Source organism: Dermacentor andersoni, chromosome 2, assembly GCF_023375885.2.
Source record: "Dermacentor andersoni chromosome 2, qqDerAnde1_hic_scaffold, whole genome shotgun sequence".
Classification (NCBI taxonomy): domain Eukaryota; kingdom Metazoa; phylum Arthropoda; class Arachnida; order Ixodida; family Ixodidae; genus Dermacentor; species Dermacentor andersoni.
The window spans coordinates 207774056-207799408 of record NC_092815.1 but is presented as its reverse complement, the minus strand read 5'-3'; the positions used below and the strand labels follow the sequence as shown (position 1 = coordinate 207799408).

The 25353-nt window shown below is 48.4% G+C and overlaps 1 protein-coding gene across 1 annotated transcript in view; it reads right to left on the bottom strand.

Moving 5' to 3' along the window:
• Positions 1-292: 292 nt before the first annotated feature.
• The window catches only part of LOC126540187 (uncharacterized), a 91058-nt gene continuing 65997 nt past the window's right edge, over positions 293-25353 (bottom strand). The window contains exons 7-9 of the mRNA XM_050186974.3: positions 15630-15769; positions 7182-7299; positions 293-1800 (exon numbers count right to left, since the gene is read on the bottom strand). Coding sequence (XP_050042931.1) covers positions 1578-1800; positions 7182-7299; positions 15630-15769 — 481 coding nt within the window. The 3' untranslated portion in view covers positions 293-1577. The remainder of the gene's footprint in view (positions 1801-7181; positions 7300-15629; positions 15770-25353) is intronic.

Sequence of the window (25353 nt, the reverse complement as noted above, 5' to 3'; positions counted from 1 at the left end):
AAAGCAATTTTGCTGCCAGTAGCATGCAATGATTCAATTACTAGGCCTTTCTGTCTAAAATGAACTCAATACGCGGCGCCATTAAGAAAAAGAATAATGTAGAAATAATCGAAGATGATTATCTACGTAATCGAATAGCTTTCTTATCTCGCTTACTGGTTCGTGGATCACTTAAATGCAGTGGACGTACTAGCAAGAGTCTGAAGACGTCGTTCTTGAGGCTTTAATGCTTTTTTGATGGAACATGCATGAATATGCTGTGCGATGTTTTGTGCGTGTAAAGCCAAAGGTATTGGTACAGCAATCAATTATGTCCGTTTATTTCTTCCTGGGTTATCTGCACTGACTGTCCGACTGGAACCACAGCCAATCGGACACACCGCACCGAATCATTAGCGAAGTGCTTCTTGGAACAGTTGCTAGCAGAAATAGTCGAAGATGATTTTTGACGTTTCGCTTCGTGGTGCTGAGCGCTGAACTCTCGCATCCGGTGGAGTCGATGCTGCTATTCTTGTCAGCACGTTGTTGTCGAACCATTTCGCCACCTAGGCGTCGGACTGCCAAATTTTCTTCGGGGCCCATCCGTCTTGGCGGCATTTCTAATGTCCGGTTGCGCACCACCGTCATCGTTGAGACGGACAAATCGTCCAAGCCAGCGGACCACTCTCCTCACGCCTGCCTCGCGTCCGTGACGTCGGTGTGACTTCAACGCCACTCGGACCACTCGGAGAAGCCGATGCAAGCCTCGTCTGGTGGTGACCTACCTTTGGTCCTCTAGATCTGCCCCATCGACACCCGCTCCTCCTGTCCGCGCTCCTCGTTTTTCGTCAATTGGTTAGATAAGAAAACTCTTTCATGGTAGGCAATGCTATTCGCTTTAAGGACAAACAAAAGGGGCCTCCTGTAAACCATGCGAGTGTTTGATTGGGCTGCTCCAAAAATGGCGCATCCCCCCCCAACCCCGCGCGCACACTTGCGTCCACGGTTACGTAAATCTCACGTCAGGAACATAAAATAAAACCAGAGAGGAATAACTTTACGTTATCGCGCTCCTTATTAGACAATAAATTCATCTATAGGTACATAGAAGGCGAGGCGATAATCGAACATAGCGTGTGCACAAGTAAGTAAGATCGTCAGATAAAACACTGCTAAAATACGTAAAGGAGGTTACTAAGCGAAGGGCTAAACAAAAGTTACCACATAAAAGATCATGGGGCGCACAGATTCGAGAAAGCAAGCTCAGGGTTGTGCACAGCCGCTGAAAGCCGGCTCACGCTTCTGTCACCTTATTTCCTTGAGATGCAATGCTCCGAGGTTTAGCGTGGGCTCTGACCATTGAAAATATGTTTTTGGTAATCCTTTAGTCTCTCTTATTATCAACACATTCCTTATCCACTAAAATCTAAGTTGGTATAGCTAGCGCTCGTGTTCCTAATTTATTGATTCAACCACATATTTTTTTTCTAGCCACACGGCGTTCGTCCCGCTGCTCTTCGATCACGAACCTAACTCTGAAAACTTCTCCAAGTAACCAGTTCTCGTTCTCAACTGCTCCATCTAGTTCCGTCATCGTATCATATACGCCGCAGTAACACAACTGCTGCTGCCGCGAACACGAACAATCTGGAGCCTGGCAGTGGTCGGGCGGTGTCGCTCCTGCTCTGCTTGGAGCAGTCCACGTTGGCAAGGAACAGACGGAACAAATTGCGCACTCCCTCGACGTCGGCACGTTCTCCGCACTCATCCGGGCTCAGCAGTGCGCTGTCCAAGCAGCGGGTGACCTTGTTCTCGATGACCCTGCGGCAGCGGGAAACGCAGATCAAACGCCCGGAAGTCTGTTACGCTTGGCAAAGAGAGAGGAAAGCAGTGAAAGGAAACAGTCTAGCAAGTCAAGCACATGCACGTTCGGTTTGCCACCATGCCCTAAATATAAGGGGGAGGGGAGGAGTTGCACAGGGAAATTGCTGCTCGTTTACGCCAGAAGCCTTCGTTACTCGGCATGCGGAAAGTGCAGTTAAATTTCTTCTTTCGCTCTTACTATATGCAAATGACTGCTTCGCGAGGCCTTTGCCAATGCTTACTTGCTTTGTTTGTCCTAGGCTTCTTTGTTCTCCCATAATACTTTCATTTAATCAACAAATTAACGTTGTAGTAGGCCGGTGATATATCTGTTCCCGGTAGAAGTGTGCGGATATTCGAAATTTCGAATACTAAACGAATATAGCCTGGGCTGTTCGATTCGTATTATTTGCACCAACAGTCATATGGATACTCAAGCCGTGTTCACACCATGGGTGCCAACGCCGCCGCTGTGGTCATGCTGTCCCGGCGACGGCGCATGCGCCCTGCCGAGATACGGAGATGTTTGGCTGCAAAAACGACGGAGGGATCTAGATGCACCAGCAACGCTGCATTTAATTACTTCTGTGGCAGATCATAGGCAGCGTTCTCCCTTCCTCTGCTGGCACCATCATTTTGTACAAGCGCACTAAAAGCACAATAACGTTCCTGCTGATCATGCCATGTGAATGAAGCAGCGTGCTAACCGGGACAAAGCGGCGAGACACAAGAATGCACTCGCTGCGCGGAGCATTATTTTACTGAGTGCTCACGCACTGCGCCGATAGTGGCACAAATGTGCGCACAATCTCGGATTGAGCATGTGACGCCGTCGGTGTAGCCTGCTATGCTTCAAAGTAAACGGCAGCGCGCATTTCTCTTACGGTTAGCCCGTGCCATTGTGCGTTCTGTGCCTATGCAACCAACCACTGTCACTTTTCCGGATGGCTCTTAACTCATCTTGCTCTTCCATGGCTTCTTTCTCTCTCCCCTCGCTCTTTCATGCTTTCATAATACTTTTGCATGTCTGTTCGTTCCATCTGTACTGCACATGCCTACCGTGGTGGGGTCTCTACCCCGTGGCTTATGGTCCTGACTTCAGACCCATGAATGCCCATGAATGAATGCGCGCAACTGCCGGAGATTAACGCTTAATATAACATACAGGAGCATGCTACTTGGTGGATCCGCGCTGTCAATTTTAATGACATACTTCATACTCCTATAATACACTGGCTTATACCTTTGGCTTCAGCTCCGCAAACCTTTTTTCTGACCTTATTGGCTTTTGTATCTAAATTTATTTTGGATTGTCATTCGTGATGACCCCTTCATCATTCCTACATTGATTGGCTTTCTAAGCCCCTTATACCTCCGGGTGGTGCGGGCCTACTCCCCCTTTCTCATTATGTTATTTTTGAACTGGGGGAAACAAGTAAGCAATGCCGTTGGCGGCGCCCCCAAGTCAGCGTTGTCAGAAGCGTTGTAGCTGCATCTAGGATTGGCCCAGAATTCAGCGCCGCAAGTACGGGTGACGTTCCACCTCGTTTTCCTTTGTCGAGCTGGAACGCCACCCGTACTTGCGACGCTGAATTCCAGGCCTATCTCATCGTCTGCAAGAATACGCCACCGCTGCGGCCTTTCCCACTCCACGGGCTGACCCGGGCAACAAAGTAAGCCACGAAAGGGAGGAGGCCATTGACGCCACAACTCGACAAGGAGACCAAAGGTCTGCGGTGAAAACTCAGAGACTGACACTTCCATGGGCGCCCCCAACAGCTTCTCTCTGGGATGACTGCGACAACGAAAGAATCACGAGAGATATACGACCGTGTCGGTAGCAGCGCTTCTGCTTTCCTTGTCAGTGAACCCGATTGTCTAGGCTGTACGCGGGAGCTTATTTAGAGCCTTCCTGGGCGGAATCGCTCGACACTCCGATCGAGTCACTACCTTGTACAAATCATGTAAATGCATTTTTTTTCTCGTTCTCATCACCCCGATGTCCGCCTTCGCCGTCGCCTCCCGATTCCTGCGGCGAAGGCCATCTCACTCGGCCTTGGTCGTATGACTGCCAGCGTACTGTTCCTTCTGCCCAGCAGCATCTTCCTTGCAGGCTCGGTCGCGCCCGCACGTAGCACCCGCTTATAGCTAGAACACTGTTCGCGAAATTCGGGTGCAAGGCCAGACCTTCATATAGCGTTCGATGCTTCGCCTTCCCTACCATTTTATTTATTCGAAATTGGCCATTTCAAGTTGTCGAATATTCGTTCACTAAGGGACAACAACACTCGTCGAGTCTACAGGCAGAAAAGGTCGGCGCAGATGGAGATGAGACTCCCCCAAATAATTATGCTGCAAAAGAACCACGCTTGTTGCCCAGACGCACCAATTCCTTAGCGAATGCATGAAGGAAATCACTTGTGCACAAGGGATTGCACTTGTCCAAAAAGCAAGACTCGTCTTATGCAGCCTACGAATTTGTTCTCTCGAGTTAAGCAATACAGTTTATTATTTCGCCGAGTTCTGATTATTTTTTGAAACAATGTGCGATGTTAAAGGAGCACCACTTCGCTCATACAACGAACAAAGCACCCTACTGTATGCACACGATGACAAGCTGTTCCTTTGTGACATTGCTGCCATTGTGACCATGCACCAGATACAGTCAACTATCACTTGTTATTTAGGTACAGACTTCTGACTTGACCTGGCATTGATTTGTAAACTGAATTAGCATTGTCATATAACATTGCTAGCGTTCCTTTTCATATGGACTTCGTGCAACATTTATATTTCCATTGGTTTGGAAATTCGGAGTATTCCATGTTCTACTCCATATTCCAAAGTCTGTCTTCTAGAATATTCGCATTCGATTTATTTCATAATTTTCTCTATTCGAGCACCACTGGTTGAAAGTATTATATGACAATAACTAATTGAATAAATAATTAAGTAAATGTGTAATATCTGAACACGAACAGCGAGTATTTACGGGACATCCCATCGCGTCTACAAGTGGTCGCTCAGGTCAGGCCACTTCAGGAAATGCAGTATCACATAACTTCTGCAGCGCATATGCTAAACGATCTTTGCGTAAACGGTTGCAAGAAAATAGAAGGCGTTGCAACAAAAACCAATGTAACTTTAAAAGCCTATGAAGCGATACATTGCTCATAGCGTCGTCGCCTACGGAAATGCTAATAATTTATGTGTAAAAAATTAAACCGCCTATAGCGAAATTAGTGATCGTCGGCCCAAATACTGCAGCGAGTGACCGTATACGTTGAAGAAGAACTGCGACACCACCTAAATGTAGATTTAGAAGTATTCGGGGTTCTCGTTATAATTTATTTACAGACTAGCGCAGAAGCAAGAAGCACATGTCCATGGGCTTCTGTGCTACTGTGTGAATAATGCCGTACCAACTAGCCCACCAGTCTGTCTTATTGAAGTTTATTATCAGTTCGACAAATGTAGGACAACTCAGTCAACTCGGCCTGTTGGGTCGAACTTTGTCTGTTTGTCTGCACACATATCAAGGCAAGTTGAGTGAGCACCGCTTCGGGTGCTCACTGCGGGGGCTGGTTCAGCAGGTTGATTCAGCGACTCCCTCGGAACCAGTGAACCACCGTTATTCAGCATTGCGGTACTGCCTACGGTTGCAGCGGCGTTTACAGACACGTATTCTTTCATATTGGAACGATCTGGAGATAACGTGTGACTGGTGAATGCCGGGTGATAACCGACTACCTGTGACAGCCTTCCCATATTTAACGACATCGCGCGAGCGCCGACCGCACGCCGATAATCTGCGAGACGGGCAGTAGCAGTACGCGCAGGCACACAAAGCACTCTCGAACGGACCGTCGTTTCCTACGCTGTTCTTTTCAGGACGAAACACCTTGTGCGCGCCTCGTCCCTGCAGATGACCGCTTCTTTTATTCTTTTCTTTTTTGTTCTAATTTCCTGGCGCATCCGCACACTGCAGAAATAAGAAGGGACAAGAAAACATCCATCTCTATATCGAACATCTTAGTCGCGCACATGTTTTTATTTTCACGGCTTTCCTTTCCTTTTTTTTCTTTAGGAGACGTGCTCAGACACCATGGTGTCTTGAAAGGAACACCATAGCAAAGGCCACTTCCACTAAAAAGTTCTTCGTGTGCGTGCGCGTACTACTGTAGGTTTGGCAGATTATCGTCATTGTAAGGCGCAGACAACTGTCGACGCTCGCGCGATATATCTAAAAATTCTATACCTGTCTTCGATATGAAGTACAATCTCCCTTTACAGCGCGTCAAATCGGATGCACTGCAGAAGATATTGAAAGGTGCAGATTGTGGTATCTTGCTCAAATCCGCCAACGTCAGAAAAGAAATAGCCACATCCTAGTACATTCCCAACGATGTCCAGCTTCTGTCATGGCACTGCACATTATGAAGCATTGTTTACTAAAACCAGATGCCTAGGCAGCATTGGCCACAAATGGGCAGTTCGTTCGCACACTAAGGACTGCTCGGTGGATGCGATTGAACGCGGCTTTGCGATTTGCGGGAATAGTCTGACTCGTTCAGCGATGTAGCACGCTCTACTACGTGACTTTAAGGGTTTTATGTTCACTATGGCAGAGTCAGGGTAAAATTTATCACATTTTCTTTCCACATTATCTTTTATCACGCGCGTTTGACGATTTCAAATATTCGAAAGATAATCCTGTTCACAAATACGGACTGTTCGATTCGAAGACCAAATCAAACGGGGCAATGCATGGTTCGTTCGATTCGAAAGTGTCGACTATTCGCAATCTCCCACTTTCCTTTTTTTTTCTCACCCTTGGTGCAGAGCAGAAAACCGGGCACTCATTCCTTATCCCTATGTCTCCTCTTTTAGCTGTTTCTTTCTTAACGTGTACTTTCACAGAGAGAATCCAAAGTGCACAAACTCCTGTTCAGCCAAAAATTTTAAAGTATGGGCTTTGACTGACGCTAGGTAATTAGGCCGAAGAAAAGGCAAATTACAAAGCGCACAGCACCAACCAGTTCAAGCTACAGCCAAGCTATGAGTAAACACGCGATTTTCTGTCGATGTCCGTGAAGTCTCAAAATTTATTGGCAGTAATACTCTGCACACTGTAACCTCGCAAGTATCTGTCCAATCCGCGCTTGAAAAAAGTGGTAAGCACATTATCATGACGTTTGCCATTCGCAGCCGCTTTAAAAATATGTCGGCACTTTCATGCAGTGAACCAGTCATTATCAGCTTAAAATATGGGGGAACAAGTGTATTTTTCTTCTTCACTAAGAAAGTCGAATGGAATCTAAGGGTGACTTAAAGCTTACCTGCACATTTCGGGCGTGTGTCTTGTTGAAAAGATGGCGACTGCACTGAACATGCCGTTAGGATTTAAGCAGTCGTTCAGTTTGAGCAAGTCGAAGCAGTGGAGTGTTCTGGACATGTCTGTAAAACACAACACACGAGCAAATGACTAACGCTTCTTCTTTTCTCGGATAACATAGTGTTATCAGTCGGACACGCCTGCCGAAAAAGTCGTCTGTAATCATCGAAGATCGTATGTATCGCTTCGGCCGTATGGCCAGCGCGTTGGTGTATGTCCAATTAAGTCGACAAAGATGGCGAAGACAATTAAGCTAAGCTTGCAGAGCGAACGAATTGTACTTCTACACGTAAGTCAGAATTCCGGACACCATTGCAGTGGTTTGTGATAGTTGATCTGAGTTATGCAGTCTCATTCCTTTAAAACCACTTCGGTTAATTCGCCGCTTTGCTTAATTCTAACGCGCTGCAAACTCCCGGCGGAATACTATACGTTGCTCTCGAATGAAAAGTCGTTTACTGCGAACTTGAAAGCATGCCACTTCGGTTAATTTGACCCCACCGGCGCCTCCTCATACGCGCAGCGCTTAATAAATGTTTGAAAACACAAGCAATTCAGAAAACGCTGCTGCTGCTGATTCCCTTCTTCTGTGAACGTGAATATGTTTTAAGTGTTTAAATTTAGTTATATCTTTTAGTGACCGACACTCCTTCCACCCGTGAAGCGTTTCCGTCCCACTTGTTTCGTATCGTGTCACGCTGAAGCAGTATGTGAAAAGATGCCGGCGGTGTCTGCCTCATGTTGGCTCATGAGTCGGGCGTCATGTGCAAGAAACGAGAAGACATCACAGACTACTTTGCGGACATTGCAGACTACAACCGCCATTTGTCAATTTGACTTTTAGAATAATTCGACCAGTTCTTGCGCTCCCACCAGCGTTGAATTAACGGTAATCGAGTGTATAACGACATAGGTATTGTGCTTTTAGTAGAGCACATACATACGTCCATACGCATGCGTCAATGAGAATTTGTGAAGTTACACAACACTTGCCTAATGAGGCAAGCGCATCGGTAGGAGCTCCGCAACTAACTAGCAACCAAGCGTCACGTTTCGAAGCTGCGACACGACAAAGCCAACTGAGCTGCTAGAGCACAGTAGCTCGTGCACAGTGACATGCTAACTTAACGGTGCTAAATTTTTTTTACGCCCAGTCAAATTTTACGTCTTCTAATTCACAGCTAGCTCTCGACTCTGCATTAAGCACTGTCACTTGCACCGTGCGCAGGCGCTGTCGTTCCACTATATAGTGAAAAAAAAATGTGCGTAATACGGCGACAGGCGGCTGCGAGTACCACTGTGCGCATTCGGCAGGAAACAGTGCTTGATGAGAGCGCTACGCTCCATCCGCTATTTCCACCAGTGCGATATACACGGTGGCAGGGGCAGTCTCAGTATATCATTTTTGATTTGGTAACAACTTTATTTTTGATACGGCGAGCTTAATACCTCAAAATGTTGTCTTAAGGGGAAGCTTTACCTCGGGCCCAACTCAGACGCGGCCTATTCAAATACATGTAAAACGGGAAAACGTTTTTCTGAGATAACCATTCGACCGATTTCAATGAAATTTGTTGTATTTGGGAGAAAAAGTTAAATTCTAGTGACTGTTGGAAGCGGAATTTCGAGTAAGAGCCAGAATTTTATGAAAACGATTTTCAGAATTTGGGAAGGTTGAAAAATATAGAAGCACGAAGTTTACAAATTCGTAGCTCTGCATCAAGAGCAGATATCGCAGTTCTGTAAACGACATCCATTAGACCGTTCAAAGCGGCCAAATTCGATACGTCATTTTATATCTTACGCGAATTTGTTACGTTGTTTACAAGGGTTCTGCAAAAGCTGTATTTCCATATTACTAATTTTTTTTAAATTCATGTGTAACACATTAATTTTGCCCGCTTTAGATGTACTACCATATGCAACTCACAGAATTGTATTACCCCTATTCGTTGCTGAGTTACAGAGTTGTAAAGATTATAGTTTCGTTTTTGAAAATTTTCAGTTTTTGCCAATTCTTTTATAAAACATTGAGGACCTAAATCGAAAATTAGAAACCAGCAGTCACTAGATTTTAAGCTTTTCTTTTAAATGCAACAAACCTCATCAAATTTAGTGCAGTGGTTGCAGAGAAAAACGAATTCTCTTTTTACATGTATTTAGATAGGATCACCCGAGCTAAAGCTTCCTCTTATGCGCGGGAAAGTTAACGCAAGGGCCTTACTAGCGTTTTTGGCACGACGAAGTCAACTTCAAGTTGCGGATTCTATTAAACTCAGTTCGCTCAATTCTTCAGAGAGAGGAAAAAAAGAAAATAGCTTTCTACGCGGTCTACGCGGTTTGCCTGCTCTCGCATTGGATAGATCAAACGAACCTATTGCTGCTATTAAATACTACTTATTTGAACCTAAAATACCACTCTACTGTCTTTATTTTGTGTGTGTGTGTGTGCAACTGTGCTTTAAATAGGCAGAAACAAAGGTGATCAAGTTCTTCCAAGTTTCCTTGATGCTGAATAATGTTTGGGCTTTGTGGGTTTAATAAGCAGTAGTTGGCCCGCCTTCTGATGCTAAGCATCAATTCGCGGGTTCAATTCCCGACCGCGGCGGCTGCGGTGAAATGCAGAATCGCTCACGTGCTTAGATGGTGCACGTTACAGAGCCATAACTAGTCGAAATTAGTCCGTGACCCTCCACTACGGCGTCCCCTACAGCCTGAGAGTTGCTTTTGGCGTTAAAGCGCCATGAATAAATCGATCATAGACACTCTTACTCGTTATCCTTTCTTGCTTACTTCATTGTTCCTACCTCCTCAAGTCGACAGGTCTCTGCGACCGCATATAGAATGTTTGGTGCAGGTGTTGTGTAGTATCCCTGTCTCCCAACCTGGAACTACGAAGCCGTAACTTTCCTCCGGCGTCAGCGATGCCAGAAGAAACTACCACACAAGGCTCCCAGATTCAAGCCACCGTCTGTCCCGGCGCGCTGCCTCAGAATCGCCCACCAATATTCAGCGGGACTGACGACCATGACGTCGAGGACTGGTTGGCAACTTACCAGAGCGTGAGCGCAGTCAACAAATGGGACGATGCAACTGGGCTGACCAATGCAATTTTTACTTTACTGGTGTCGCCAGTATCTGCTTCCGAAATCACGAAGCAGAGATTAATAACTGGGCGTCGTTCAGGCCAATTTTTTTTTTCGGAAATCTTCGGCCGCACCGCGGCCCGCATGCTCCGCGCAGAACAGCGACTTCGTGAACGCGCTCAACAAATCGGTGAGAACTTCACCAGCTATATTGAAGACGTCGTCGACACGTGTGAGTGCACAAGCCCGTCGATGTACGAGTCGGATAAGATCAAACACATCCTCAAAGGAATAGCCGATTACGCATTTCAAATCTCATTGGGCAAAGACCCACAAATCGTGGCAGATGTCAGCTTGTGCCAAAGTTTCGACGAATTGCCCGAGCAGCGCGCCCAAACTCGACGCCCTCTGGAACAGGACGACTCGATCGCGGCCTTGACTCTGGGCGTCCAGAATGCACTGCTGGTTCATATAGCAGTCCGTGCGTGAGGAGGTCGCCCGACAGCGCTGCGTTTCATCAAGCACACCCGAGCCAGCACACACACAACATCTGGCCCCAGCCATTCGACAAGTGTTACAGGAAAAGATCACTGACGCTTTGCCTTTCGCTCGTTCGCCACCCTTGGCGTACGCGCAAGTCGTCGCTGCCGGGTCGCCCCGTCAACCAACCTATTCTTCCGCGTCGGCCCCCCTTCGGCCACCACTAGTGGTTCCATTAAGCTGAACAGTCCTCACGTTTTATAATCCATGTTGCATTGTGGACAATCGCCATATGTGTTATTCTTGCGGTTATGCAGGAGATGTGGCACGCTTTTGTCGCCGTCGCCCTCCTTTTCACGCTGATGCCATGCGCCCGTCTGCGTACGATCCTGGACGCTTTAACGGCACAGCGCGGCTACAACAATCCTCTTCGCCCGAACGCCTGCCCTGAGCTAACCGCCGATCTCCATCACCCCGACGTCACTCTCTGTCACCTATGCACCGTCAACCCTGCCCTTCTGACGCGGAAAACTAAATGCCGCAGCTCCCGAGGCACGAGGTGCATTGTCGTCGAAAAATTCAAGTGCTAAAATTTCTCCAGCAAACCTCATCGAAGTTTTTGTGGATGGTTTTCGTACCCTTGCACTTTTGAACGCTGGTGCTACCATTTCAGTGATACATACAAAACTTTGCCACTTGCTTAGGATGGTTACCTCGATGTCAAAGGGATTATCCTTCCGTACCGCCAGCGCACACCATATTCAGCCGTCAGCCGCCTGCACAGCCCACGTCGTCATTGAAACTGTTGTGTATCCCATTGAATTTCTTGTGTTGCCGCCCCGCTCGCATGCTGTCATCCTCGGTTGGCATTTTTTGTCTCGCCATCGTGCTGTTAGTACGTGCGCGTGTCGAGGCGGCGTTCTCTGCGTTGTGTTTCATGTCTTCTGAAATTACGTTGGAAAAGTTGTTTTGTCACCAACGATACGAAGCTACCGCCTTGGTCCCCGCATCCTGTGCCGGTGTTGGTGACCTGATAGTTCTCTTTCCACCCTCCGAAACTGTTCAACAGCGCAGCAATCTCGCGTTGCTATTTGCCGTTTTCGACTTGCCCAACGGCCTACATCCTTGTTTGTTACGAATCCGTTGCCAGTTCCCTCAACATTACTCCGTGGAGAGAGTATAGGCACAATTCAGGTATTCCACATATCCTCCATCTTCTGGCCTGAAGACGCTTGCAACCCGCTACTTAGTGCACTGACACGTTCTACTGGTACGCCTGATCGCCCACCTTCAAGTATGTCTGCCTCGGCCATCGACGACGAACTTGCAGAGGCGCACCGCGGAAAACTTCTAGCACTTCTACACAAGTTTCGTGGCCCATTTGCTTGCCAGAAGACCGTCATTGGGTCGAACGCACACTCTTCTCCATCCGATTGACACCGTCTCCCAAGCGCATCTGCGACAGCGCCCTTAACGCATCCCCTGCTGAGCGCCGTGTGATCTCTGAACAAGTTGACGAGATGTTTCAGCGTGGCATCGTTCAGCCGTGCTGCAGTCCGTTGTCGTCGCATATTGTTCTTGTCAAGAAAAAAGACGGCTCGATCCTCTTGTTCGTCGATTACCTCCGAATAAGCAAAGTTGCGCGCAATGATGTGTATCCTCTGCCAGGCATCGTTGATGCCCTGGACTGCTTGCAAGGAGCCGAATTACAGACTTAAGGTACGGTTATTGGCAGGTCCCTATGACACCATCTCATCGCCCGAAAACTGTCTTCGTAACTCCCACGGGCTGTCCGAATTCAATGTTATGTCTTTCGACCTATGTAATACCCCAGCAGCATTCAAAAGGATGATGGACAGTGTCTTGCGTGGGTTAAAATGGAAGGCATGCCTGTGCTATCTGGATAGCGTCGTCGTTTTCTCTGCTGATTTCGACAGTAATCTCCGTCATTTTTACGAAGTATTGAGATGTTTGATGCGCGCAGAACTTTAGCCTAACGTCAACACGCCGCAAGTTAACCGGCAATGGCGGAACCAGCGCAAGGCTTGCACTGCCGAATCACAGCCTTCCTTCTGGGTGAGCAGCGTGCTGTGCTTTTACAAATAGTCCCGACCTTCTTCATTACATTTACTTCCTCTTCGGAAAAGAGTCATTCTGGAGACCTAGTGACAGGACATGACTGCAGGGTCACAGTGAGGCTTTAGACGGTCTATATGCAAAATCTTGCGCCCTCGACGACGTTGATCACAAGAGAATTCAAGCGGCTTGACAACGTAGTTCACGGGTTAAGTTCGCTTGACTGCACGGTACGGGCCGTAGTACATCGACATAAATTTCGTCAACTGACGGAGGCTACATATCATATTGACCGCAAATAAAAACGGAGACAGGCGTTGCATTTCTTTAGAATTGCTTCGACGATGTCCCACAGAAATACACGTCCTCGGTCGCTTAGCAGCTCACATGGTTTCGGTGTGTCGAAAAAGGATTGAAGTTTCGGTGTGTGGAAAAGAAGTTCTCAGGCGCGCCAGATGAAGCATTCTGTGGCGTCGGTGCAAAATCATAGGTGTTTCGGCGGACGTCTTTACGTTAGAGAAAACCATTCTGGTGGGAAAACCGCGCTATGCGGCCAGGAAAACCGCACGAGTAGCATATGGGGCGGTTGCCTGCAGTGCTCCAGGGGCTCTAAAAACGTGGCGCCGGTCGGTAGAATGAACGGGCAGCCTGGTGCACCGGTTGAGGAACGCAAGAAAACTTCGTGCGGGAACATAGGAATTCGTGACGGGCGAAGGACGAAGCCAGAGCGTATCTCCGGCGTAAGTGAGCGGAGCAGCCACCAATAACGCAGGGGCTGCGGGTATCACCATGGCTACTTGCTCTTGAATGACGAGCGGGATCGAGAAACGTAGTGCAGATGGGGCATGGTCAAGGGTACAAGGCAGAAGGGAGAGCTCGCGTGTCACTTCCTCGAGTGCAAACTGCTTTATCTCCCGAAGTAACGGAGAGTGCACCCCCCTCAAGACCAGGGGGTGCTATGGCCGAAATTGTTTCGTCTGATGAGCAAGTGCAGTGAGCAGACTCTCGTTGCCTCCAAAGCTCGTCATAGCTTTGACATAGTTGAATGACGTCGGCTGCTGTTTGCGGGCTTTTGGCGACAAGCATCTGGAAGGCATCCTAAGTAAAATATTTGAAGGTGTGTTTGATCTTGTTGGCCTCCATCATGAATATAAAAAAAGTAAATTATGGGGTTTTACGTGTCAAGACCACTTTCTGATTATGAGGCACGCCGTAGTGGAGGACTCCGGAAATTTCGACCACCTGGGGTTCTTAAACGTGCACCTAAATCTAAGTACACGGGTGTTTTCGCATTTCGCCCCCATCGAAATGCGGCCGCCATGGCCGTGATTCGATCCCGCGACTTCGTGCTCAGCAGCCCAACACCATAGCCACTGGCCAACCACGGCGGGTACCATCATGGATGGGTTGACCCGCTTGCAAAGGTCGACCACATCTTCAATATAGCGGGTGCAGGTTTCAGCACTTTGCTGAGCTCGTCCTTGCAAGCGCCGTTCGGCATGCAACTTGCGAACGACTGGACCGTCGAAGAGTTGAGCGAATCCTGTTTTGAAGGCTGACCACGTGGTAAGATCCGTCTCGTAGTTAGGAAACCATAAATTGGCGCCGTCAGTCAAATAAAAGATGACAATGTTGAATTTCCTTGTGTTGTCCCAGTTGTTGTGCTTGCTTACCCGGTCGTATGACACAAGCCAATCACCGACGTGCTGGTCCTCGGTAATGCTGAAGAAAACAGGGTCACGTTACCGAGGAATACCGGAACAGACCACAGTCGGAAGCTGGGACACAACCCGCTGCCCTTCGTCCATGGCCATGATAGAAGCTGGAGGCAAGGTACGGCTGCAGAGTTCCAGGGTTGGACCGGTCCAGCCAATGGAGTGATTGGTATCAGCGCGCTCCTTTTCTGTTAGTCAAGAGACAGGAAGTTAACCGGCGGTGGAGGGACCATCGCAAGGTGCGCACTGCTGAATGGTCATCTTCTCTCTGCGTGAGCAGCGCACTCTGCTTCTACGAGTAGTGCTGGTCTGAATTGAATTCTGAGATTGTACGTGCCAAAACCACAATTTGATTATGAAGCACACCATAGTGGGGCATCATCATCAGCCTGGTTACGCCCACTGCAGGCCAAAGGCCTCTCTCATACTTCTCCAACTACCCCGGTCATATACTAATCGTGGCCATGTTGTCCCTGCAAACTTCTTAATCTCATCCGCCCACCTAACTTTCTGCCGTCCCCTGCTACGCTTCCCTTCCCTTGGAATCCAGTCCGTAACCCTTAATGACCATCGGTTATCTTCCCTCCTCATTACATGTCCTGCCCATGCCCATTTCTTTTTCTTGATTTCAACTAAGATGTCATTAACTCGCGTTTGTTCCCTCACCCAATCTGCTCTTTTCTTATCCCTTAACCTTACACCTATCATTCTTCTTTCCATAGCTCGTTGCGTCGTCCATAACGAAAAGGGTTCTACTTAAATTGAGGACGAGGAGGACGTAATGAGGCACTCCAGATTAATTTTTACGACTAGGGGATCATTAACGTGCCCTCAATGCACTGGACATGGGCGTTTTTTGCCTTTCGCCCCGATCGAAATGCGGCCGTTGCGGCCGGAATTCGATCCCGCGACCTGTGCTTAGCAGTGCAACCCCATAGCCGCAAAGCCACTGCGGCATGAATGTAGGTGTTCTTCTTTACAGTATATATATACATAAAACGTCGACGACTCTAGAGGTACACATGCCATACTCACTCTTGACGAAAGAGGCGTCTTCTCGGCAGACCTCGGCGACACTCGCGCTCATTGCGTCCTCGAAACGTTTCACGACATTTCTCTGCTGCGAGCTGCAGTCGTCCGTCGAGTGAGTCGATGCGCAGATGCCCGCAGGTCGTCTGGACAGTAAATGCGCAGAGAATTACAAATTGCAAGACAATAAAAGACCACGCGTTCCCCGTCTTATGGGGCGCCAGAGCTGTATTAAGGGAGTTCGTACACCCAATAGAGGTGCACGAAATCCCGTTAAACAGCCTTGGTGCCTTCGATGCATGCTTTGCTTTGACATCTGCGAAGGACTTTCTTTTTTTTTTCAATCCTGTAATTCCCATCGTACCACACGCTACACAGAACTTAGAACTTCTCATTGAATCATGTTGACCTTGTCACGGTGCAGTTACGATACCCAGCACGTCCACCAGATGTCAGGTTGCAGTAACGGCGAGGAACACAGTAGCGAAAATTGCGAATCACGAAAGTAACTTTTCATTGGGCGAACCTGTGCCGAGAAAAAGCAAGCACAGTCAAGCACAACGATAGTGGCGAGAACAGTCGGCGACCGTCAAAAATATGATATGCGGGTCAAGCGCGTCGTCTCTTATATGTGACTCGTCGAACGTTCCAGCGTAATTGCTGGTGCCAGCCTGCTATTCCAAGAAGTACTACGCACAGAATCGGTGTCGCGCATACAATATGATTGCACAAAGTTAGGCCAAAGCACACATGACAGTTAATATCAGCGATAACATTCGAATAAAGTGCCAAATCATGCACGATGCCTTGCGCTGAGCGACAACTTTAAGTTGTTTGTAGTTGACTTTAAAAAATTAAATTAGAGTTTTACTTTACGGCGTGCCTCCATAATTATGGAGGCAAGCCGTGGTGGGGGTCTCCGGAATAATTTCGACCGCCTGGGGTTCTCAAACGTGCACCTAAATTAAATGCATGGGTGTCTTCACATTTTGCCCCCATCGGAATGCGTAATCCGACGACCTCGTGCTTAACACACCAACACCATGACCACTAAGCAACCACGGCGGGTCCGGGTAAAATGCAGTCCCCAAGATAAGGAGGAACAGGTACACGTCTCAGTATCCTGCAGCAAAGTTTCTGGTCTTGAAACGTTCAAGAAACCACTTACTAATTGTTAGTCCTGTACTTATGAGGTTCCTGCTCAAAAACATTTCCTTTATGCAAATGTACCCTCCATAGCCAGAAATAAAGGCGGACAAGATTTCTAAATTTTCTGTTATGTAAAACTGTATTTGTTCATTCCAGGGTTAAGCGAGCTTTCCGTGGCTCTTCTGGGATTTTCGTGGTCATTCGCCCTTCGTTGTTCGTTAACCTTCTAACTCCTTACGCAAGCCTTCCATTGGATTAGAGACGCGGACAATGCGAAGGAGTGTGAAGATGGTGTCGCAGCGCGGAGAAAAGTGAAAGGAAGAAGACATTAAGGCTCTTATTGCACGAATTTGAATATTCTTGTGAAAGAGTTGGACAAGGCTGTGCGCAGGGCAAGAATTCCCATACAACCCTCTCTAGAGAAAGGGTCGTATGGTCAACAGCTACGGTATCGACTTCTACAGCGTTGGTGCGCACTTTCGCAGAAAGAAAAACAATATTCAACGCACACGTTGGAATCTATGAGAAGTGAAGCTTTAGTGAAGCAGTTAATTGAATGTCTTGCAGCTAGCGTCGATGCGCACAATTCTATTGTCTTGCATTCTGTGCAACATGAGATCCCGCGATATGTTTATATTCATCCACCACAATGTTGACAACAACTTTAATTTAGAACCATTTTATGTTTCTCCACTCCACAACTCGCAAAACATACTGAAATGAACACACCAAACAAGGCGGATGCACAGTGTGAAACGTCTTCACAGCGCTGTCACAATGGCGAAGGGGATGCGATGTCTCTTGACAGAAGAATGGCAATGACAGGTGTTTGCCCAGAGAAGTGCGAGACATACCTAGCTGTCTAAAAGATTGTGCCCCTCGTTTGTCGCAGTGGCGCATGCCCATTCTGGTGGATCGGCCAGGAATTTCCAGGATTGGCCAAAATTGGCCACGAAATTTTTGTTTGTTCTCAGGTTAGGTTTGCTTTTCTAGAGCGAATGAAAGAATTGCGGGCACAAATAATCAGCTCAGCCCATGCTGCGCCATTGGTTACCACAGCGTGTGTAGCAAAATGTCTGATGTTGTGTCAGACTGTTTAGGAGCAGACGATACAGTGGCGACCCCAAATTTACAGACATCACACAATTCATTACAAGATGGCCAAGGTGGTGGGAGGGACGAGGCAGCACCGATTTGAAATTTCGAGTCAATATATTCGCTGAGAGCCCAGTGATCTTCTTTGTGTGTGTATAACCTTACTGAACCATTTAATTCCAGTTACAATGATGAACTGAGAATAGTTGAACGACCGTAGTCAAGGTATCTTTGAGCGTTTTGCAACAGTACTGTGTATTGGGTTAGTCTGAATATATTTCTAATAGATGGATAGAATGTGCACCACTGGCCCCTGTGTTCTATGTCGTGTGCATTCTGCTCATATTGAAAAAGGTGTGCATTACGAGGGAAATGTGTTTTTATGTCTTACTTGAATTTCCGCCACTGCACCTCTTAAAATTAAGAGTTAAGCGTTTTGACGCGTTCATGGGCTTTTGTACGCCAAGCATTTCACTTGTTTTTCAATTGTTTTTCAAATATTTGAAGGTGTGAGCTGACACGTGCTAAAAGAGAGTGCACGCTATCTATGACCAGGTCAATACAAGCCACTGGCTTGTATTGGCCACTGGCTTTTATGGCGAGCCACCAGCGTTTTACCATAAGCCAGAACGTCATTTCGCAGTATCGAGAACCAATCTCAGAAAAAGATCAGAAATAACGCGTAAATGTTGCAGCTAAAGTGAGGTGTATCTAAAGTCAGCAACACTATTCACTTCCAGTGATGATAGCAAACGAGTCATAAGGGGCTACCCTCTTGGCTTGAAGTGGTCAGGCTTCGCGCCACTAACTGGGTGGGACCTTGGCATAGTTTAGGTTTCATTCTGCATGGTGTCGGCAGTATGCCTGAGACCTATTCGAAAATCGCGTGTCTGGTAAGAATCAGCTGAGCGCTCTCGGTGATAACTTTTGGCGTACACATGCTTACCATATACAGTCGAACGCTTTTACAACGAACGCGTCCAAAGCGATATGAGCCGTTGAATAATTGATTATGTCCCGGCTGAATTCATACTGTCACGAGACTGCGAGCAACGTGCCAAAGACGACATTGGCCACGAAGGGGGGGGGGGGGGGGGTAAAACGACGATTATACGACGGCGACGGCATCACGTCGTCCAAATGGGACGCTACCCTAAGCAGCCTCGATCTTGAGCACAGCTATGAGTTGTCCATCGGGCCCGCGACGCAGCAGAGAGGCTCGGCCTTTCTTTACCGACGTGGGAGTGGCCCGCTAGGTGCTGACGCGCGTTCCGGAGGACCAGAATAAAGTTTTACCTTACCATACCATACCATATATCTTTCCCGTGGAATTTAGGTGGAGATGCGGGGTACTACGCAAGACAGAACTGCGCAGCGGAGGTGTCCTGGCAAGTTCCACCATATCAACAGGTGGAGATACTGTGTCAACTGCAACACCGGCACCCCAGCCGGTGATTTCGATCCAATTCTGCGACTCTGGCTTTCTTTACGGCACCGACAGCGTCAACGTCCATGACCAGCTTGGGAATCATGAGCGCGTTGCAACGAACAATCGGTGGGACCTGACAGTGACGTTCGCCAATGTCGCTTTCTACATCAGCGGGGCAGCTCGCGTCTGGTTTGACACTCACGAAACAGAGCAGACTACTTTGGATCCACGCATGCAGAAGCTTTGTGACCTATTTAGTAAACCAATTGGCCGCCAGCGCACGGCTTCGAAAGATCTCTCCTGTCGTGCTCAATGGGCCACTGAGTCTTACGTGTCATACATCCTTGTCGTTATCACCCTTTCCCGTCGAGTTGATACCAACATGACCGAGCCGGAAAAACTAAGTCACGTCCTGAAAGGCATTGCTGATTATGCTTTCAACTTGTTGGTCTTTAAAGGGAAGCTGAAACACTTTTCGAAAAAAATGAGTTCTCTGCGGCATTCTACAGTTTTGAGTCCCCTGAACACGAATATCTGGTTCAAAAAGGGCGGAAACAAACGCAAGCGGCTGTTTTTTCAAGAAAACGCGCACCAGCGCCTCAGGGCATCGCGCGAACGCCGCTGTTGCCCGTGATTGGTCGGGGCCGTTGTGACGTCATTCGCGGCAGTCGCCGGTCGGCGCCGCCGTTCCGGAGCGTAGCACGCTGTTCTGTTCTGGCTTCATAGCTGAGTTGTAAGCATTACGGAACGTTCTCGCGGTCTCGGACAGCTTGTATTTTCGCCGTACGTGTTCGAACCGACAGCCGATACGGAAAACGATGGCGGCAACGGCGGCAACGACGATGTTGAGTGTGCCAACAGCGAGAGCGATGTGTGCACCTTCTCGCGCGTTGGAAATCTTAGCTGGTACTTACGTCTTTTTTTTCATGTAGCTGCACGTTCCAATGACGGGAGAAAAATGCGCTAAAGTGTCACTGGGAACTTGCTGCTGAAAGAATGCCGAAGCACTAACTTCTCATTAGATTGTAAACACGGGTGCAATTCCGCGATGTCAAGCACCTTGCCGCTGCTTGTCTAAAGTCCCGTAGTTTTTTTAGTGTTGATACACGATCGAGAACATAAGCGCCGCGTTTCAAAGCGCGCACATGCAGTGCTGCGAGGTACAGTCATGGAAGTTACTTATCATACACACCCAGAGATGGCCAGAGGTATTATATGTGCAATATTCATACTATGTTTCGACGACTTTGCGATTGTGGCTCGATCAAGAATCGGTATGCGTGCTCCATGCTAGTGTTGACATAAAGATATTAGGCAGTTTTAGCACCGCCGTGTGGTAAACATGATAACTGCAACCGTACGTCGAATGTCACTAGGCAAGCCTACTCCATTTCATAGCTCAGGTGCAACGCTGTGGAAGCTACGCACGAAGTCCGGTCACCAAAATTTATTACTGCGCGCGTTTCCGTCTATGCTTCGCAGCGTGCCAGCGGCGTTTGCTCGCGCGAGCATGCACGTGAAGCTGCCGCGACGGGCTGCAATTAAAAAAATACCGAAAGGAAAATTGATTTAAAAGAACGTGTTAGCAGCCGTATAAGTACACGGTTTGTTTCCATGGGTAAATAATTTTTTTTTTCATTCAGAACTGAGCTTATATATGGAAAATTTTCTCAAAAATCGGATCAAGAAACACCGAACTTTTTCTAAGTGCGAACGCAGCCACTGCAAGAAGTATCCCAAGCGGAACAACGGAACAACGCCGGGCTTCAGTCGCGCCGATTTAACTGGAATACCGATTACCCGCATCGTTGTCAAGCTCCGATGATAGTCGCTGTAGCGGAAATGGTCCGAGCACAGCACAGTTGATTTCGTCGGCACGAACTTATCTGCGCTGCAAGCTTCTTGTCCTTCGGGAACCTGTGAAACACCACATCGTCTCGCCCGCCTGTGTTCGCGCATCCGAATGCTGCACAGAACGAGGGCATGTTGGGCGCCCTTGGCTGTAGGCACTCACGCAGCACAGAAGGAAAGAACAGCTTACGAAAATCGCAAAAGAAAACAAACGTGAGCGGCGGCGGCAGCAGATCTCTCGTAGCGTCGTTCAGTAAAGCGCAGGACGGAAAGAGGCATGCCAGCACATGCCAGCACGCCGGTCCGGCAGCTCGGTCGCCGCGAATGACGTCACTCTCGCCGGTTCTTCCCTCTGGCAACCACCTCACCCGGCGCTCCGGGAAGCGATGGGGGCTTGTCGGCGGGGGTGATTTAGAAAGCGATTTCCGCCCCTTATATTAACAAAACGAAGAAAAAAATTCGGAACCGGAAATTATTAGGTCTGTTCTTCCCAATCCCAGCAATTCATGGAAATTGAAAACCGTTTCAGCTTCCCTTTAAGGACTGCTCGACCGCTGAAGACATTATAAAGAAATGCAGGCCTTTGAAGAACAGAAGAGTTGCCGCGTCGCCCAAAATCTCATGTATCTTCCAAACACTGCCGCTACATCGTCCTTCGCGAACCTTCAGACGCCCATCAGCGACTCACCATCGACAGCCTTGCCCGTATCGTACGTCGTGAAATTGAGGCGGCGTCTCCACCTTTCTAATTCTCACACTCTTCCGATGATTCCTGACCGACTCACTCTTTAATACAAGCCGTCGTTAGGAAAGAGCTAGCTAACATAGCATTCCAGCCCGTTGGCTTCCTTCCTCACCCTCGGGTCAGTATTGTTCTGCCGCCTATAGAAACTCAGCAACGTTTCGTCGCTATCACCATCCGGCCCAGTGGAGAACCCAGGATGACAAGCGCAACTATTTTAATTGCCACTGCATATGACACATTTCCCGTAACTACCGATATCGCCCACCTTCCTCCCACCGCACGTTTCCTTTTTCAACATTCGCCGCGACGACAATCGGCCCCTGCAGTTTTCCGCTCTTAGCGGCTCACTGTTCCGAGACGCTCCTGCACCCACCCGCAGCTCCACCTGTTCACTTTCCCTGCAAGATCATCGTTCCCAGTCACCTCTGCCCCGCCGCTATTCATCGCCGCACCCCTCTGGACGCTCTTAGCAGAAATACTAAACAACGAAGCTCCCGGGCAGGACGCTTTACTGGACCCCCAAACTGCAAACCCCCTTTTAACCTTGCCGACGCAGGAGAACCTACTTGCCGTAAAAGTGGATGGCCTACCTGTTACTGCCCCTATTAACATCGGTGAACATATTTGTATCATAAGCTCTGGTCTCCGTGAACAGTCCAACAAAGTGCTAACACCTCCCGAGTCCCGTGTTGTGCACGTCGCTGACGGCGGAACTGCGGGCGTGCTCGGGATGTGTACCGCACGTGTGAGTGTCGCTGGCCGCCACACTTCCCTTCTGCGTCATGTCCTTCTGCGATGCCCTCATGACGTAATCGTCAGACTTGATTTCTTGTCTTACCACTACACTGTAATCGACTGCTCAGCCGGTGTCGTTGAAGTTGACTTCCCCGCTTCACCAGACGTTCACGACACAGTCCAGAGTCAGACTCTTGTGCCGAGTTCGTTTGCCGCCCCAAGCACTGACCTATATTGTCGCTGTACCCTGCCTCAGTGTACCGAATGGTGACTATGTGGTCACTCCGTCTCCCAGTGTCCTTTTGCTGCACAGCGTTTCCATTCCCCAAACCGTTGTGACTGTTGCGACCAACCGGACTTGTCTGCCTCTCTTGAACTTCGGACTGTGTCCTCAAGTTCTACCCCAAGGCGTAGCTTTGGCGACTTTGTCGCCATCAAATGAGTGCCATTTCATCACTGTTGCCTGGTCCTTCTTCAGCAATTCCTTCCGTCGACGCACCCACTACTCCGTCGGTACAGAACGATATCACAAAATTGATTGCCCCGGACCTTCTGCATTGACAAGTGGACGATCTCCGTCATTTTCTCGTCACATATTCCGACATTCTCGACTCTTCAGTCGTCTCTTCAGTCAAACCCCTTTTCAAGCATCGTATGCATACTGGCGATGCGCCTCCAATTTACGGGCGGCCTTATCCCGTGTCACCATACAAGCGCCAAATTATTGAACAAGAGGTTGACAAGATGCTTTCAACAGGCATTATTCAGCCGGCCGCGAGTCCGACGCCTTCGCCTGTTGCCTTAGTTAAAAAGAACGACAATAGTTGGTGATTCTGCATAAATTATCGGCAGCTCAATAAGATCACCAAGAAACATGTCCATCCTCTTCCACTCTTTGATAACTCTCTGGGTTGCCTTCACGGCGCGACCTACTGGCACATCGTCATCGACGACAGGGACCGTGAATAGACAGCATCTGTTACACCTGACGGCCTCCACCTGTCATATGTATTGTGAATGCCTCTACAACGAAGAACACTACAACAAATTTGCCCGTAGAACGAAGGTATTTGGGCGTCCCCGACGGTTGATTTGTTGCTTTACAGCGAACGTAGATGTGCCACCAGTGCTCTCCGCAGACGTCACCGAGTTGCGCTCGCGCTGCACTGTCGGGAGCGCCAGCGACGTTCTTGTCGAGTGTGCCACGTCAGAAGTAGTCCTGCTGCACTTCTCGAGGAATCTCTGAACTCGTGCGCTGCTTATTGTAACACATTAACAGGTGTGAGTGACGCTTTATGAGTGCATCGTAGTTGATGACGACCTGATGTAATCGTGACTGGCGACCGCCACCGTGTTCAACGCCACCGGGGGCAGAAACGACGCAACTGCCAACGAAGGATGAAGATTCTGTACACGAACCAAGAATTTCGACGGCAAAGGAGGGGACAGCAGCACAGGGCGATCGGCCGCTTTACTTTGCGTAGCTCCTGCGTTTCGGGGCTGAACCTCGACGCAGCGTAGTTGGCTGCACTCGCACATTCCATCAAGCAATGTGCACACAAGAAATTAGCGACTTACTTCACTAAGTCACACTTGAATGCACACTAAATAAGGGGTTTCTTTCGTTGAAGGTATTTAGCCTGCTATATCGTGAGCGGTACGGTGCGCGGGCTTAACGACGTAGGAACCTGTACAATGACATATTTTGGAGGTCCCGAGCACGTCGTTATAAAGACGTTTGACTGTACGCCATGTGGTCAACCGTTTCTCCATTTTCTTATAAAACCTGCCCCAGAAGCAGAATCACATCCCGCGTCCAAATGCCGTCGCGGCTTCTAGCAGCGATGTGGTAATGATATAGACGCAGGCGTCCATGCCACCTTCAAGTGCCCATAAGTCAGAGGTCAGAGGTTTTCTCTCGTTACGTCTGAACGGACAGCCGCTACCGCCAGCACGATAGGCTTGAGAGGAAAGGGCGCGCATCCGTTTCCCGAGTCCCAAGTTGCCGCTGAGCTGAGAAAGTGATAGCGCTGTCACACTATGGATTGCTTAGAAAACCGATGTGGTTGTCCCGTTAAAGCGGCAAATCTCTTCACTCTCGCGTTCAGTACGGCAATAGGAACACATAAGTTCTGCACGCGAAATTGTTTTGTTTAATAATTATAAGGCTGCGACAACACAAATTAGTGCGGACCATACCTCCTCCCTCTCCGCTTGCTCTATAAAGCGTGCGCGTGCTCGTGTAGCTTTCGGTGGTTAAACTAAATCAATTATTCTAGTCAGTCAGTCAGCAAAGTATTCGTATTTTAGCGTGCACACTGTGGCGAAATCGACGCATTGATCGCGGCAGACAGAAAAGGGACAGGTTCTGTGACGTACATCACTCCATCGTTATAGGGTGATTTGAAAAAGCACTGTGCCTTCCTTACTGACGTGCTCCGCACCTGCGTTGTCTGTCGAAATACATCACGATACTTCTAGAAGACTAACATTGTCGCGAATTAGTAAAAGAGATGGGAAAGCCGCCATGCAGTATGACTAGACACCATTTTTATGCAAGAACAAAAGCGACGCCGTCTCTGTTCATCTACCCATAGATCTTCATATAATTACTCGAGGGAACAGTGGCGCTGGCGTCTACCAGAGCTGCAAGCAGGGCAGTTCACCCATTATGGGAATGAGGGGTAGTGCTTGGAGGGGCGTAAAGTTCGTACTTTTGGTTTTAA